At 33.4% G+C, this 14768-nt stretch overlaps 1 protein-coding gene across 7 annotated transcripts in view; it reads right to left on the minus strand.

Annotated features, from left to right (window-relative positions):
* STXBP5L (syntaxin binding protein 5L) overlaps positions 1-14768 on the minus strand; it is a 348858-nt gene that overhangs the window by 116103 nt on the left and 217987 nt on the right. For all 7 annotated transcript variants that reach the window (XM_056109191.1, XM_056109190.1, XM_056109192.1 and 4 more), the window contains 3 exons: positions 12584-12656; positions 9421-9568; positions 8586-8653 (listed from right to left, as the gene is read on the minus strand). In XM_056109191.1, the coding sequence (XP_055965166.1) occupies positions 8586-8653; positions 9421-9568; positions 12584-12656 (289 nt within the window). The remainder of the gene's footprint in view (positions 1-8585; positions 8654-9420; positions 9569-12583; positions 12657-14768) is intronic.

Here is a 14768-nt window from a genome sequence, read left to right on the forward strand (position 1 = left end):
AATTATTCTAGTATTTTGTCCAATTAAAAATTGGATCTCTTGTCATTTTGTTTTGAGCTGCAACAGTTAATTACTAAATCAATTCTTATGAGATACATAATTTAGAAATTTCTATCAGTATTTTTATTGGATAAATTCCACTTAATTTACTTTGTATTTTTGTTGCTTATGTGTAATATCTAAAAATCTATTGTCAAAATCAAGTCATGAAAGACTTTATTTTCTTCTTAGAATTTTAAAGTTTCAATTGAAAATTTAAATTTTAATCTGACTATATTTGAGTTAACTTTTATAATAGCACTGCACTGTAACACTGTCCTCCTGTTGTTCATCAATTTGCTTGAGTGGGCACCAGTGATGTCTCCATTGTGGACTTGTTACTGTTTTGGGCATATCAAATATGCCACAGGGAGCTTTCCAGGCTCTGTTGTGCATGGTACGTAGTAGCTTATTTTATTTTTTTAACCTGTGGATAATCAATCTTCCAACACCATCTGTTGGTAACATTCTTTCTCTTACTAAATTGTTATTGTCAACATGTAAAAAATCAGTGACATATACAGTTTTTATTTCTGGACTCCAAATTATATTTTACTAGGTAAAGTCTTTAATCTTACATCATAACCTATTGTTTTGATTATTGAGACTAATAGGAAGTTGAATAACTAGAAAGTGTTAGTTCTTAAAACATTACTTTTCATGATTAATTACACAGCTTTGGGATCACTTGTAGTCACTTGGATCAATACATTTTAGGATAATATTTTAAATTTCTTCAAAATGGCAAATGGGACTGTAATGGTTTATAGTAAATATTTACATAATTTTTGTGATAGTGACATTTAAGAATATCAAGTCATGAATTGGGATTCTATTTATTTGTATCTCCCTTAATTTCTTTTGCAATATTTCATTGTTTATAGTGTAGAAGCTTTCCATCTTCTTTGTTAAATTTGTTCCATATATATATATTTTATGGTATCATAAATAGGATTGCTTAATTTTCTTTGTAGATTATTCATTGTTAGTATATAGAAACACAATGATACCTATAATACATCATTTGCAACTATAGTTCTTATTCTTTATTTCCACTGTGGATGACTTTATTTTTTCTTCTAACCTTACATCTTTACTTAGAATTTTTAGTACAATTTTAAATATAAATAGTAAAAGTGAAGATCCTTGTTTTATTCTGAATTGCAGAGGGACAGGTTTTGTTATTTTATCACAATTATATATTTATTGTATATTAGTTGTGGTTTTTACCAGAAGAAATTTCCCTTTCCAGGTTAAGAAAATTCTACTTCAATGCTGGGTCTTGCGCATTTTGATGTGTGTGTGGGGGGGGGGGAGGGTGGAGGGAGGTGGGCGGAGGGGTTACCAGTGTTTCATCTATACCAGAAATTTGATACTATACAACCCTGTCATCTAAATTACTCTGTGTATATGTATTATTTTTAGAAAAAAAAACAGAGGAGTAACTAAAAGAAAAGAAAATTTCATTATACCCCTAGTTTTCTGAGTGTGCTTCTGTTATGATTTAGTTAATTAATTTATTCATTTTAGGAGGGTGGGTCATACAAAGAATGCTTAGGAATAACTCTGGACTTCTTGAGAATCATAAAGGGTGCCAGGAATCAAATGAAGCCTGGGAAGTTGCATTTAATGTGAGGACACTATCCATAGTACTATTTTTCTGATTCATGATGCTATAATTTTAAATAGGTATTTGATTTTTTCAGATATCTTTTCTGCATGAAATGATCATTTTTTTGTCCTTCATTTCATTGACATGAGTATTACACTAATTTTTAATGTGAAAACACTGTTTTCCTAGGATAACTCCAACTTGATCTTGGTTTATAACCCTTCTAATGTGCAGCTGAATTCGCTATTTTTGTTGAATATATGTGCCACTATATTCATAAAATATATTATTGAATAGTTATTTTATGGTATCTTTGGCTCTGGTATTAGGGTAAAGCTGGGTTCAAATAATTATTTAGGAAGTATTTCCTTCTATTTTGAGGACAAACTCGAGAATCATTGTTACTTTAAATGATTGGAGTTCAACATGAAGTTATCTGATCCTTTCTTTCCTTTGATGGGAGATTGTGATTCAATGTCTTATTAAAATGTTCAGATCATCTATTTCTTTTTGAGTCAGTTTTGGTATTCCTCGTGTTTCTCAGAAATTTATTTATTTTATCAACATTATCTCAAACAACTACCCATTGTATGTTCTTAGTTTTATAAATTGATAATAATATATTCACTTTAATATAAGATTTTATTTTGTCTTTAAATGTGATTTTATTTTTATTTTCTCCCATTTTTCTGAGTTACTCTAATGAGTAATTCTGTTGATCTTTATTTTTATTTTCTTGTCTTGGGGACTACAGTCAGTGGTTCAGGGCTTATTCCTGGCTTTCTGTTCAGGAATCACTTCTGGCAGGCTCAGGAGACCATATGGTGTGCCCTAGGTTGAACCAAAGTCAGCCACTTGCAAAGCAGGTGTCTTATTTGTTGTCCTATCTCTCCAATTCTTGTTCTTTATATTATTATTATTATTATTACTTGTTTTTTATCGAGCAATGCTCAAGGGTTGCTTCTGACTCTACACTCAAAAATTATTCCTGGCAGGGTTTGGGGTACCATATGAAATGTCCAGGATTGCACCAAAATTGTAATAGAATTATCCAGGATTGAACTTGAATTGTCCCTACCTGTTGGATTATCTTTCTAGCAACATTTGTACCATATTTTAAAGAAACAATTTTTGGTTTCAGTGAGATCTTTTGATGTTTCTTTGTCCTATAACTTATCTCAAATCAAATTGTTTTTTATTTTTCTAAAGTTATTTATTTTTGTATTTATCATTTAGAATTATTGTTTTGACTACACCTGGCTGTACTCTGAGCTGTCCTTAGCACTAAACTCAGGGATAATTTCTGGTGGGTCTGGGGAGATCATATGTGGTGTCAGGGGATCACACCCAAGCCAGCTGTGCATAAGGCAAGTGCCTTATCCACTATAACTCTCAGACCCTTATTTTTTCTTACATCTGCCAGCTCTTTTTTCCCCCCTAATTTCTTTAGAATTTCTTTAGAATCTAGTGGTTCTATCCATTATTGAAAGCCTTGTCTCAAAATATTAATGCAAAAATATTTTCTGCCTCAAGTTAGTGAAATTTTAGGTACTATTATATATATGTGTGTGTGTATACTACTATCATATTGAGTTTGATCTTTTAATCAACAATAATTTCTTCTTTATCTCAAAATCGTTTAAAAATTAAAGTTTATATAGTCTAATATAAGTATAGTGGAATGATTAGTGGTGTTGCAACATGGTAGAGCAGCTGTATGCAAGAAATTTGTTCTATCACTTCAGCTACATTTCTGGTCCAATCTCCATATTTAGTTATGTTGTAATACATTTAACATAATGTAAAAGTCGAAAGAAAAAGGCTTTATTTCTGCCACTTTGTTTAGTTTTTCAATATTTATTGGGTTTTTTTTGTTGCTCAGTTCTTCCATCAGTGTCTTCTTTTTATTAGACCCCTAAACCATCCTTTGAGTCCTATTTTTTTCCTTAGTTAGCTAATCTAAGCGTTTGTTAATTTTATTAGTCTTTAACAAAATTTAATTTTAAATATTTTTCTATTTTTATTTTATGTTTCATCTTAATTTACACTGCTTTTAAAAAAATATTTTCTTCATTTGTTGGCTTTGGATTTTATTTCTCTAATTCCTTGAGCTGTGAAGTGGGGTTTTGATTTGAAATACTTCGGGGGAAACTCCCCAGCAGTGTTTTTTTGTGTTTATTTGTGTTCTCTTATAGTGTGTTAAGTTTCTTAAAGACTCATTTTTAATTGTCAGGCAATCTGCACACTCCTTTTCTTTGGGATAATTCTCTAGAGATTTATTTTTTTCCTTTTAATTGGGTCATGCCTCTATGTTTCTTTGTGTGCCCCTTATTGTTTCTTGTTATTAATTTTGCACTGAAAAAACAATTGCCTCTTTATGGATTAGCTTTATACAAAAGCAGATCTTCAATCAGCTTAGGTAGAGATACTACTGGTTTCTCAAATCTTCAGTGAGGATCTATCTTCTCTAATTTTGTGTTCAGAATTTCTAAATTAGTAAAGTAGATTTTTTTGTCTTTCTCTTTCTAGTAACTGTATTCAGTGTATCAGATTAGTTTTATACGTCAACAAGCCATAAAGTTTCTTGTTATTCTGTAGCCTGAGACATCGACCAGCACTTTAATTCAGTTAGAATGGATGCCATACTCAGAGTAAGATTACACAGAAGCAGGAATACTGGGTGCAGATCATGCTCCTCTCTTCCCTCTAATGAGAGAGGATGCAAGTTGAGCTTGAATCTTGAACCAAAGGTAAAGGTAAAGGTAAAGGCCCTCCCGTTGATCGTCGATTTTGCTCGAGCGGGCCCAGTAACGTCTCCATTGGAGCCTTTGTTGTTACTGTGTCTGGCATATCGAATATGTCACGGGTAGCTTGCCAGGCTTGAACCAAAAAATGTAGTAATTTTGGAAATGAGATGACACAGTTGAAATAAATGACTTTTTTTACCTAAAAAATGCATTTCTTGGCTTTGAGCCTGCCTAGGATACTATGACCTGCTAACTAGTATATGTAGTTTACATAAAGGATTTATAGCACAGCGGGTAGGGCGTTCGCCTTACACGCGGCCGACCCGAGTTCGATTCCTCCGCCCCTCTCAGAGAGCCTGGCAAGCTACTGAGAGTATTCGATATGCCAGACACAGTAACAACAAAATCTCCAATGGAGACGTTACTGGGCCCGCTCGAGCAAATCGACGATCAACGGGAGGGCCTTTACCTTTACCTTTACTTTAGTGTATATTGGATAGTGGGTTCTGGGGTAACACAGTCTGATATTGCTATCATCACTTGCCACTGACCATATACCAGCATATTTTTCCATCCTTTACTTTCAACCTGATTATTCTATTTGAAATGAATATGCGTTTGTGTTTTGGTGCTGATTGATTCTGTCCTCAGCAGCTGTTACTCTGCTCCTGAGGCCTTCCAGTGAGTCTCTCATTTCCTCTACCAGGTTCTTCAGTTGTCTAATTTCTGTTTGTAGTTTTCTTATTTCTGCTCTCATATCCCATTGTTTTTTACTGGTGGTCCATTGTTTCTCTGAGCTGGTTAAATATCCTAAGAATTTACACTCTGAATTTTTTCCCAAGAGATTATATAAGGATGGAGATAGTCTTTTGGCTACATTAGTGGCCACTGCTTTGGAAAAAGGTGCCAACTCCTGACTTTTAGGTGGAACTTGTTTCCACAGCTCATTTGCTTTGTATATGGCGGCTATCTGGCCCAATGACCAGGGAGAGTGTAGCCTCAGGAACAGGCACTGACTCCTCCTGAAGTGAGTGTGGTTTATTTTTATATCTGGAGCATGAAAGTATTGGTGAATAAACTCAGAGTCTTACATGTACAATGCATGTGCTCTGTCACTGAGCGAAATCCTCATAAGTGTTTGTTTAAATAGGTCACAGATTGGTCATGTTTTTTAGTACAATCTGCAAAGTTGAACTGGTGTATTTAGACTATTTGTGTTTAATACAGCAATTAACAATTTACTTCTTAACTCTTCTATTTATTGTCTTGATTTTGATCTGTTACCTTCCTTTACATTTTTGGTTTACTTGAAATATTATTGTGATACATTTTACTATGCCAATAATGTCTCTAAGTATATCTTTGCATAATTCTTACTGACCTTTTAAAGTACATTGCTTTGTACATTTGGAGTATGTCACCATCTAAACTTTACCCTCTTCCATTTATAATTGTATGAAATATTTCCTCTATACCACAAAACCACATTAGACAACATGACTTTAATATTTCTTTACCCATCAAATAAAATTTTAAAAGCTCGAGAGAATTATGCTCTGAATATTTTATTTTATTTGTGCTGTTTTCTTTTCTAAACTCATGATATACCAAGAATGCTCCTCTTCTTCTTCCTTATTCTTCTGTTTTTTATGGGGTTAGACCCAGAGAATTATACACCCAAGGTCTACCACTTGAAGCACAATCCCCAACCTCAAGATTTATTCTTTTATAAATTTTTTATTTCCTGGAGTATATTTTTTCTGGGTTTGACTCTGGTTACCTAGATCTTTTCTTTCTAACCATAGAACATTTTTTAAAAATTTTTATTAGTGAGACATCATGAGGTACAGTTGAGGACTTACAAATTTTTGTGCTTGGGTTTCAATTATACAATGATCAAATACCCATCCCTCCACCAGTGCCCATTTCCCACCACCACGGATCCCAGTATCCCTCCACACTCCCACACCCCCCATCCCACCCTGCCAGGGCATTCTCTGGCAGGGCATTCCCTTTTGTTCTCTCTCTCTTATTGGGTGTTGTGGTTTGCAAAAGAGGCAATGGGTGACAATCATGTTTGGTCTATAGTCTACTTTCAGCATCCTTCTCCTATCCTGGGAGTATCCTCCCAACACCCTTTATTTGGTGTTCCTTTCTCTATCTGAGCTCCCTTTTCCCCTAGCACGTGTGGTTGGCCTCCGAGCCATGGAGTAAAATTCCTGGTACTAATCCTGGCCATTCTTGGGTGTTAGTCTCCTATTTTGTTACTTTATGTTCCCCAGATGAATGCAAGCTTTCTATGTCTATCTATCCCTTTCTTTCTGAGTCATTTTGCTTAACATGATACTTTCCATGAAGTACCACTTGTATGTAAATTTCGTGACTTCGTCTTTTCTAACAGCTACATAGTACTCCATTGTGTAAATGTACCAAAGTTTCTTTAACCACTCATCTGTTCTCGGGCACTCAGGTTTTTTCCAGATTCTGGCTATTGTAAAGAGTGCTGCAATGAACAAACAATTGCAGATGTCACTTCGACTATACTTTTTTGCCTCTCTGGGATATATTCCCAGGAGTCTAACTATAGAATATTTTCAAGTTTACTTTTGGCTTTCTTGGTTTCTGATAAGAAATAGACCTTCAGGTTGGGGAGATGAGTCAAAGGGCTAAAGCATATAGGTTGCATGTTAGGATCCTTATCTCTATTAAGGATCAAAAATGTTTAATCTCTAGCACCACATGGTATCCCCTGAGAAAGAAATCCACTATTATTCAAATGGACTTTCATAAGAGTAAAATGTCACTTCTCTCTTGGTGCTATGTAACCTGTTTAAAAATTTTATTTATTTATTTATTTATTTTTAAATTGAATCACCACGAGATACACAGTTACAAAGTTGTTCATGATTGGGTTTCAGTCATATAGTGTTGCAGCACTTGTCCCTTCACTGGTGTACATTTCTCACCATCAATGCCTCCTTTTGTCCTTGGTATTTAATGTTCAAGGAATACAATTGTCATCGGTTCTTGTTGATTTCTTATAGTTCTCTCTCTGCTTCTGGAATCTGTAGATTCAGATTCTTAGACAAAGTTGAGAAGCTTTCCAACATTATTTTCTTATCTACTTTTTCAACCTGGTTTTCTTTTTGTTTTTCTTCCTACTGGACTTCCACTGACAAAAAGGAAGATAATTTGTTTTTCTTCATCACTGCTGGACATTGGTGGGAATTCTTATTGCTTACATGATCTCCTCTGACACAGTTGTGGGGTTTCATATAATCCACCAGAGTTATAAGTTTGAGTTTTCTACTCAGCTCTTTTTATATTTCTCTTTTAAGGAAATTGTGAACCCTCCTACAACCTAATAAGCAGGAAAGTGTTAGTCCTTCATTCAGCCTTTGCTAAAACAAGCTGTGATGGAAATCAGTTTATTTCATATGGTTATTAGATGGGGTAGAGAGATTAGTTTAATGAAGTTTTTTTATTGCCAGCTGAGGCAATAAAAATTATCTTTAATTTTAATAAAATAAATTTATCTTTAATTCTGGGATATATATAAAGCAAAAAGAAAATCCAGAAAATTTACCTTATCATATCATTCATTCCCTAGGTCTTGGTAACTGTGGTCAGTCTGATTTCCTCTTTTTCCTTGTTTACGTTTAGTATATAATATCCAAGACTTTTAGTTGTAGGTTATTATAATCATAAGAAAAAATACATGTACTCCACAAATAGAATTATTTTTAAATTTTCATATGATTCTATGCCTCTACTTTTATTTATGCCTCTATTTCTATTTTCTATGCCTCTAATTTATTACCAATATTTGAACTTTGAGAGGGTTGCAATAGTAACATTTCTGATGCTGTAAGTATAAATTAAAGAAAACAGCTGATGGGGAAACAGAGTAGTGGTTCCTTTTATTTAAGGAATAAAAATATGCTGGTGAGGATTTTTCTATGACTAATTCACTGTGGTTTCCACAGGATTTCTACTGTTACTAATCTTAAGATTTTCCTCTGATTTTCTAAGATTGTTTTTAATAGCTTGACTCTTTCACACAAATTATAATCTTTCTATGACGGATTATATTACTGATATTGTTAATTTTCAATTATGTGAAAGTATAAAATTTTTGAATATTACCATTGATAACTAGATTAACTCACAAATTATATTTCACTTACCCAGTAATAATAATTTCTGGAAATGTTTGTGTTCCAAGGTTCCAAGCTCCTCCACTGACTGGCCACTCCTAGATAGATTTTCATGAAAAATTTTTAAGTTGTTTTAAAATTTTGAAATAAATTATATATTTAAAATTAAAGTATTTATAGACAACTACAAAAATTTCCCTTAAGACTAGTTATAATGAAGGATGCCATGTGTAGCTATCTTTAATTCTTTTAGCAAAATTTCAAATGCAGTTTAATCCCCTTTAAAAACATAGATTTTAACTATCACCATTTAATTTAAAATATTCTATATGTGTATGTATATGTAGTGCCTATACCTTGTATAATACATTGCAACAGTCATATAAAAGCTATGGAAATTGTAATTGGACCATCTTTTACAACTGTAAGTACTTAAATCTTTTAGTTAAGTACAGCAAAATGGAATTCAAGACAGTACTTAAACATTTTTGCATAACTATGAATTATTTATTAATCACATATTGCAAACATGATTAGCTAGAAGTAATTGACTCCATTGAAGTTCTTAAATCATTTGAAATAGACTTCATGTAAAATAAATAAAAGTTATCTTAGTCAATTTAAATATATATTTAATGTGTTAATGTATGATTGACAGTAAACATTTATATTATATATTTAGCATCTATAATTTATATTTCTATAAGATTAAAGCAGTATTGCATTAAGGAGCAAATCTCTTTTATAAATGCCAGTTTATGACATCAAGAGAATTTTTCAAATCTCATGTGGAATTTCAGAAAATGAATAATAAAATTATCATATGAATCAAGTATGACTACAAAAATTTAATTGCTATTTTTACCTTATTACTGTATCCTTGTTTTTTATGCTTGACTCCTGTAGAGTAGAGGACTAGTATCAAATCTGGAGGGCAATCAGCAAAATATGCTGTACATGTAACTGGTGATTCATGAATGTCCATGGGATATGGATTTTCAAAGATTGGAAAACTGATAGACAAAGACAATATATTATTGTGGTTTTACAATGAAAAATAACCATTACACAAATGGTAAAATACACAAAATATACATTTTTATATAATTTATGCCCGCTCAAGCAATTGAGCACATTTTTCTTTCCTGTTATTTAAACATTTCATAGTGCTAATGTAGTTAGAATGCATTATTTTTTATTTTATTTTTAATAAGGTAACATTTATTTACAAGAGTGCATATGTTTATATTTTAAAAGTACAATATTATCACCTTAAACTTACCACTGAGGTGCTAATGTCACTGTTATAGTCAATTAGACTCTTGCATGCTGTATATAACCCCTCTTTACATAGTTCTATATCAGAATATAAGGACTTATGTTATGTGCTGAAAATTGTTCTATTCTCTCATTACCAATGGTATAGAAGATAAGATTAGTAGTATATGCAAAATCAAGTGGAAAGTTGTGAGTTGTTCTAAATAAATGGGAAGTGGGTTAATTTGGACAGATCAGAGATTACTTGTTTCAAACTAGAAATTTCCAAAATTTTTAGATTTAATGTTAAAAGTAAAATAAATGGATCATCTTAATAATTAGTTCTAAAATTTAAGGTCTGATAACAACAAAAAGTTACATACAATAGCATTTTCCAGACCAAAGTGAACAATATCATGACAATATTTGGGAAGATTTTTATTTTAGTGTCAAAGAGTAGGAAAAATATTTAAAGTGCAACAATAACTCTTAAGGTATCCTAGGAATATATAAATAGTACGCAGTGGAAATGTAAATAAAGATATAACTTAAGGAGAAACAAAGAGAAAAAGCTCCCTAAATTCTAATGCTTGTTTTAAGATGATTAAATAAATGAAAAAAATAGAAGGAATGAATTTGAGAAGGAGGCCAAAAGGGCAACTTGGTTGATTAAAATTGGCAGAAAGGTAATTATATAGAGAGAATAAGAATATATTCAGTTTGATACATAATTTCTTGTCACAGACAACAAAATAGAAAGTCAGAAGACTATACTGAAGGTAAACTATTAGTGAAAACATTAATATTTGTTAAGTTAATGAAAGTATAATAAATGAATAAAATGGTGAGTTATGTCATATTTTACCATAATAAAATTTAAGAATAAATATACTGATAAAAATTATTAAATTATACTCCACCCACTTAAGGATAATAGATACATGGGACAGGAGGATTGGTCCACAGCTGGAAACCTGCTTCATGAGCAAGGGGAGAAGGCAGCTGGAAAAGAGAAGGGATCACTAAGAAAATGATGGCCTGAGGAACCGGTCAGGATGGGAGATGTGTGCTGAAAGTAGATAAAGGACCAAACATGATAACCTCTCAGTGTCTGTATTGCAAACCATAATGTCCAAAAGTAGAGAGAGTATGGGGAATATTATCTCCCATGGAGGCAGGGGGAGGTTGGGAAAGTGGGGTATATTGGGGATATTGGTGGTGGGGAATGTGCACTGGTGGAGGGATGGGTGTTTGATCATTCTGTGATTGTAACTCAAACATGAAAGCTTGTAACTATCTCACGGTGATCCAATAAAATTTTAAAAAAATTATAGTGGATCTTGGAAGATGATAATGAAACAAGGTGTGAAGAACCAAAAATATAAATAATACCAGTAAAATAATTGAGATATATTGTACATATTTATTTATTTTAAGTTTTGTTTATTTTTATTTGTAACTGTTTTTTGTGTTATCATTGTTTACAATAGTAGCAAGGTAATTATTTTATAGTTTTGATACTATATAAATCTCCTATATCTAGTGTTTTAAGATCTAAGAAATTCATTTCAATAACCTATCAGAACTTTAAGACGTCTTAGTAAAAGAGGCCTAAATCCACACATTTACACAAAGTTTTATCAAGTTTGATACTAATAGAGAAGCCATGGAGAATATAATGATCTTACAGTCTAAATCTGATATCCTTTTCAAAATATAGTGTATTTTTCTAATTAGCTTAAAATATACTTTGCCTCATATTTACAGCTACATAAAAAGTAGAACTCAGTTATAATAATTTATTCAATAAAATGTATCAAGGTCATACAACATATGTGGACAAAAATACAATACATGGGTCTTACAGTCTAGTAGGAATAAAGGAAGACAATTTTCATAACAAATGGAAAATAGCATCTGTGTCAAATGCTCTAAGGAAAAGTTGAGAGTAATGATAGTCTTAATAAGCTACTAGAACAAACTACATAAGTAATGAAATATTTTATTTTTTAATGAATAAATGATACTTGGTTGAGATATAAGGAGAAAAAGGAAAGACTGTTCCATGCAAAGAAGAGAAAATGTATAAAAGTTTTGTAATATAAGGCAGCTAAAGAAAGAGCATTGGGTCTGCAGCATAGAATGAGGGAACTATAATGATCATCTCTGTAATGAACATGTGTAGCAGGGAGATAGTGTTCAGTGATTTCCAATTTATTTTTGTTACTGTCCAGATGAGGAGTGGCAAGCACCACTCCTCTGAGATTTTACTCCTCTGTATTGTCAAGTACAGTGTATAATGATACTTTTACCATAAACCATTTCCCTTGTTAGTAGACAAATAGATGGCCAAATTTTTACAAAACAGTATTTCACCTAAAGAATATTTATCATCTAGATACTAATGCCAGTGGCCTAAATTATTTTCCTGAATTTTAATTGTAACAAATAGTATCAAAATGGGCTGGAGCGATAGCACAGTGAGTAGGGTGTTTGCCTTGCACGCAGCCAACATGGCCAACCCGAGTTCAATTCCTCCGCCCCTCTCTGAGAGCACGGCAAGCTACAGAGAGTATCTCGCCCACATGGCAAAGCCTGGCAAGCTATCCGTAGCCTGGCAAACTACCCGTGGCATATTGATATGCCAAACACAGTAACAAGTCTCACAATGTTACTGGGCCCGCTTGAGCAAATCGATGAACGATGGGAGGACAGTGACAGTGACAATATCAAAATAGTGTATACATGTATGTATATAATAGAAAACTTACTTGCTTTGTGTCAGATCAACTACAATGAGATCTTTCTCCAGAAGTACTGCAACAGCATAGGGTTCTTGAAATTCTACAAGTAAAAAGAGATAAGGTTTTTATATACACATTTTATAAAATCACCAAATTTCATTTTATCTCCTATATAAATACTACTTAATTGAGAAGGCTAAAATATAAGTCAACATTAGAAGTAACAAAGAACATTCAGGAAATTATATGTGTACATATACTGTGTTTCTCAAAATTAATGTTTAATACAATTTTACTGACCAAAGACAAATGAGAGACTACATAGTATAGAGTTAAATACATTTTAGTAACATCACGTGGGATGATTACAGTGGATTATTTGAAGTGAGCCCATTACCTCCATCTGAAGTACATTTATCTTCCATAAGTACAGGTTATTAAATAGTTCAAATTATTTTAAATAATTTCACCTAATGCTTGAAAGATTAGTTAACTGCCAATAGAGATATTTGGAGTTATACCTAAAATTTCCCTATTGGCAATCCCTTGACTGGATTTTTTTCTTGCCATAGGCCTGGGTTCTAATATCTTCTGCCTTCTGGATAACCATGGGCCCTCTCGGGTCAGTCTGGGTGCCACCTCTGTGCCCTGTATATTAGTGACCTGTTCTTACCACACTGTATGAGCTCTCTCCATGCTATGAATCCTTATAATTGGTATTGACCACTCCCTGCTGAAGGGACCCTGCTACACATCAGGGAACTCAGGGTTCCCTAGCCACATTATTGGTGATGAGATGATGCTAGGTGAAGCACTGTGCACGCATGAGTATATCTTCACAAATAGTGCAAGTGTATTTGTGTGGGGGAAGGCAAGAAAACCTGGAATTCATCCCTGGCTTATGTGGAATCTGTCTTTAAAAAGAGTTGACTGCTCTTCTTTATGAAGAACACAAGAGGAGCTGGAGCAACAGTATAGCAGGTAGGGCACTTGACTTGCACATGACTGTTTTGGGTACGATCCCTGGCATCCAATTTGGTCCCCTGAATCCACCAGAAATAATCACTGGGTGCAGAATCAGGAGTAACTTCTGAGCACTGACAGGTGCTAAAAACAACAAAAAGAACATAGGAACAGATAGTGCACAGATCAAGCCCAGTAGGGAGTTATTATGGCACATTCATTTCCAGAAAAGGATTCTGAACCAAGAACAGATCCTAGGCTTATATTAGGTTCTGTTTCTTTAGTCCCTGTTTGTCTCTGACTCCATCATTCTGCAGTTTATTTGATGGTGTCTAAGTATTCTAGTCTTTCTAGACTAAAAGTTTTACAAAGGCAAACATTAAACACTAAAACTTGTGTTTGTTTAGTGCTCTATTTTCTGAACCTAATGAAATACTTGGAGTTATTAGGCATTTGAGGACAAGTAATTGAATCAATTGTTTTTTAGTGAGTCCCCCTGTAAGAGAATGCAGCCTACAATGGGAATGAAGTAGAGATGGGCCACCTATCTAGAAAACTGCCTAGAACTTATGGAAATAAAGTTACCATGAGAAGCACAGGTAGCCCCACTGCTCTGCTCTGTACCAAAGACCTCAGGTCCTCTGAACCAGCTGTCCCTGAATGCTATTTGCTTTGATGTAAGCTCTGGAGCTTGTGCTGCAATCACTTGAAGGTAGAATCTGGCCAGATGTTAAAAGGAAATGGGTAGGAGTAGACCTTTGTTTTTTGATATGCTAAGGCCCATGACCTGTCACCTCATTCAAAGTACATCATAGTACTGAAGAGGCCGAGCTTCTATAACATAAATCTGGTTGAAAGAATGAGGTGATCATTTTTGGCTAAAGAATCTAATTCTTCAAGGTAAATTCTTCATCTAGAAATAACCTGCGGCACTACTGGTTTCTCATTGTGTCTCTGCTACTCTCACGATTATAAAATAACTATAGTGCTGTAATGTGGCTAAGTAATGACTAACATGGGTGAGATTCTGGACTAGAACCTAGGTATTACACAAATAAATAAAATGGCTTACAAAATCAGCATGACTTTCTGTCCAAAAGCCCTCCAACTCAATTCCTTCTCTAAGAACATAGGAAATTACTTTATATTTTTATTGACTGATGGAAATGGTGATTATGGCAAAGATAAATGTATTGTCATTATTTTCCTATAGACATGTTTCTAATCCCCATTCTCTGCAGACATGGCA

The sequence above is a fragment of the Sorex fumeus genome, unplaced genomic scaffold (genome assembly GCF_029834395.1).
Source record: "Sorex fumeus unplaced genomic scaffold, SorFum_2.1 ptg000265l, whole genome shotgun sequence".
NCBI classification, from domain to species: Eukaryota; Metazoa; Chordata; class Mammalia; order Eulipotyphla; family Soricidae; genus Sorex; species Sorex fumeus.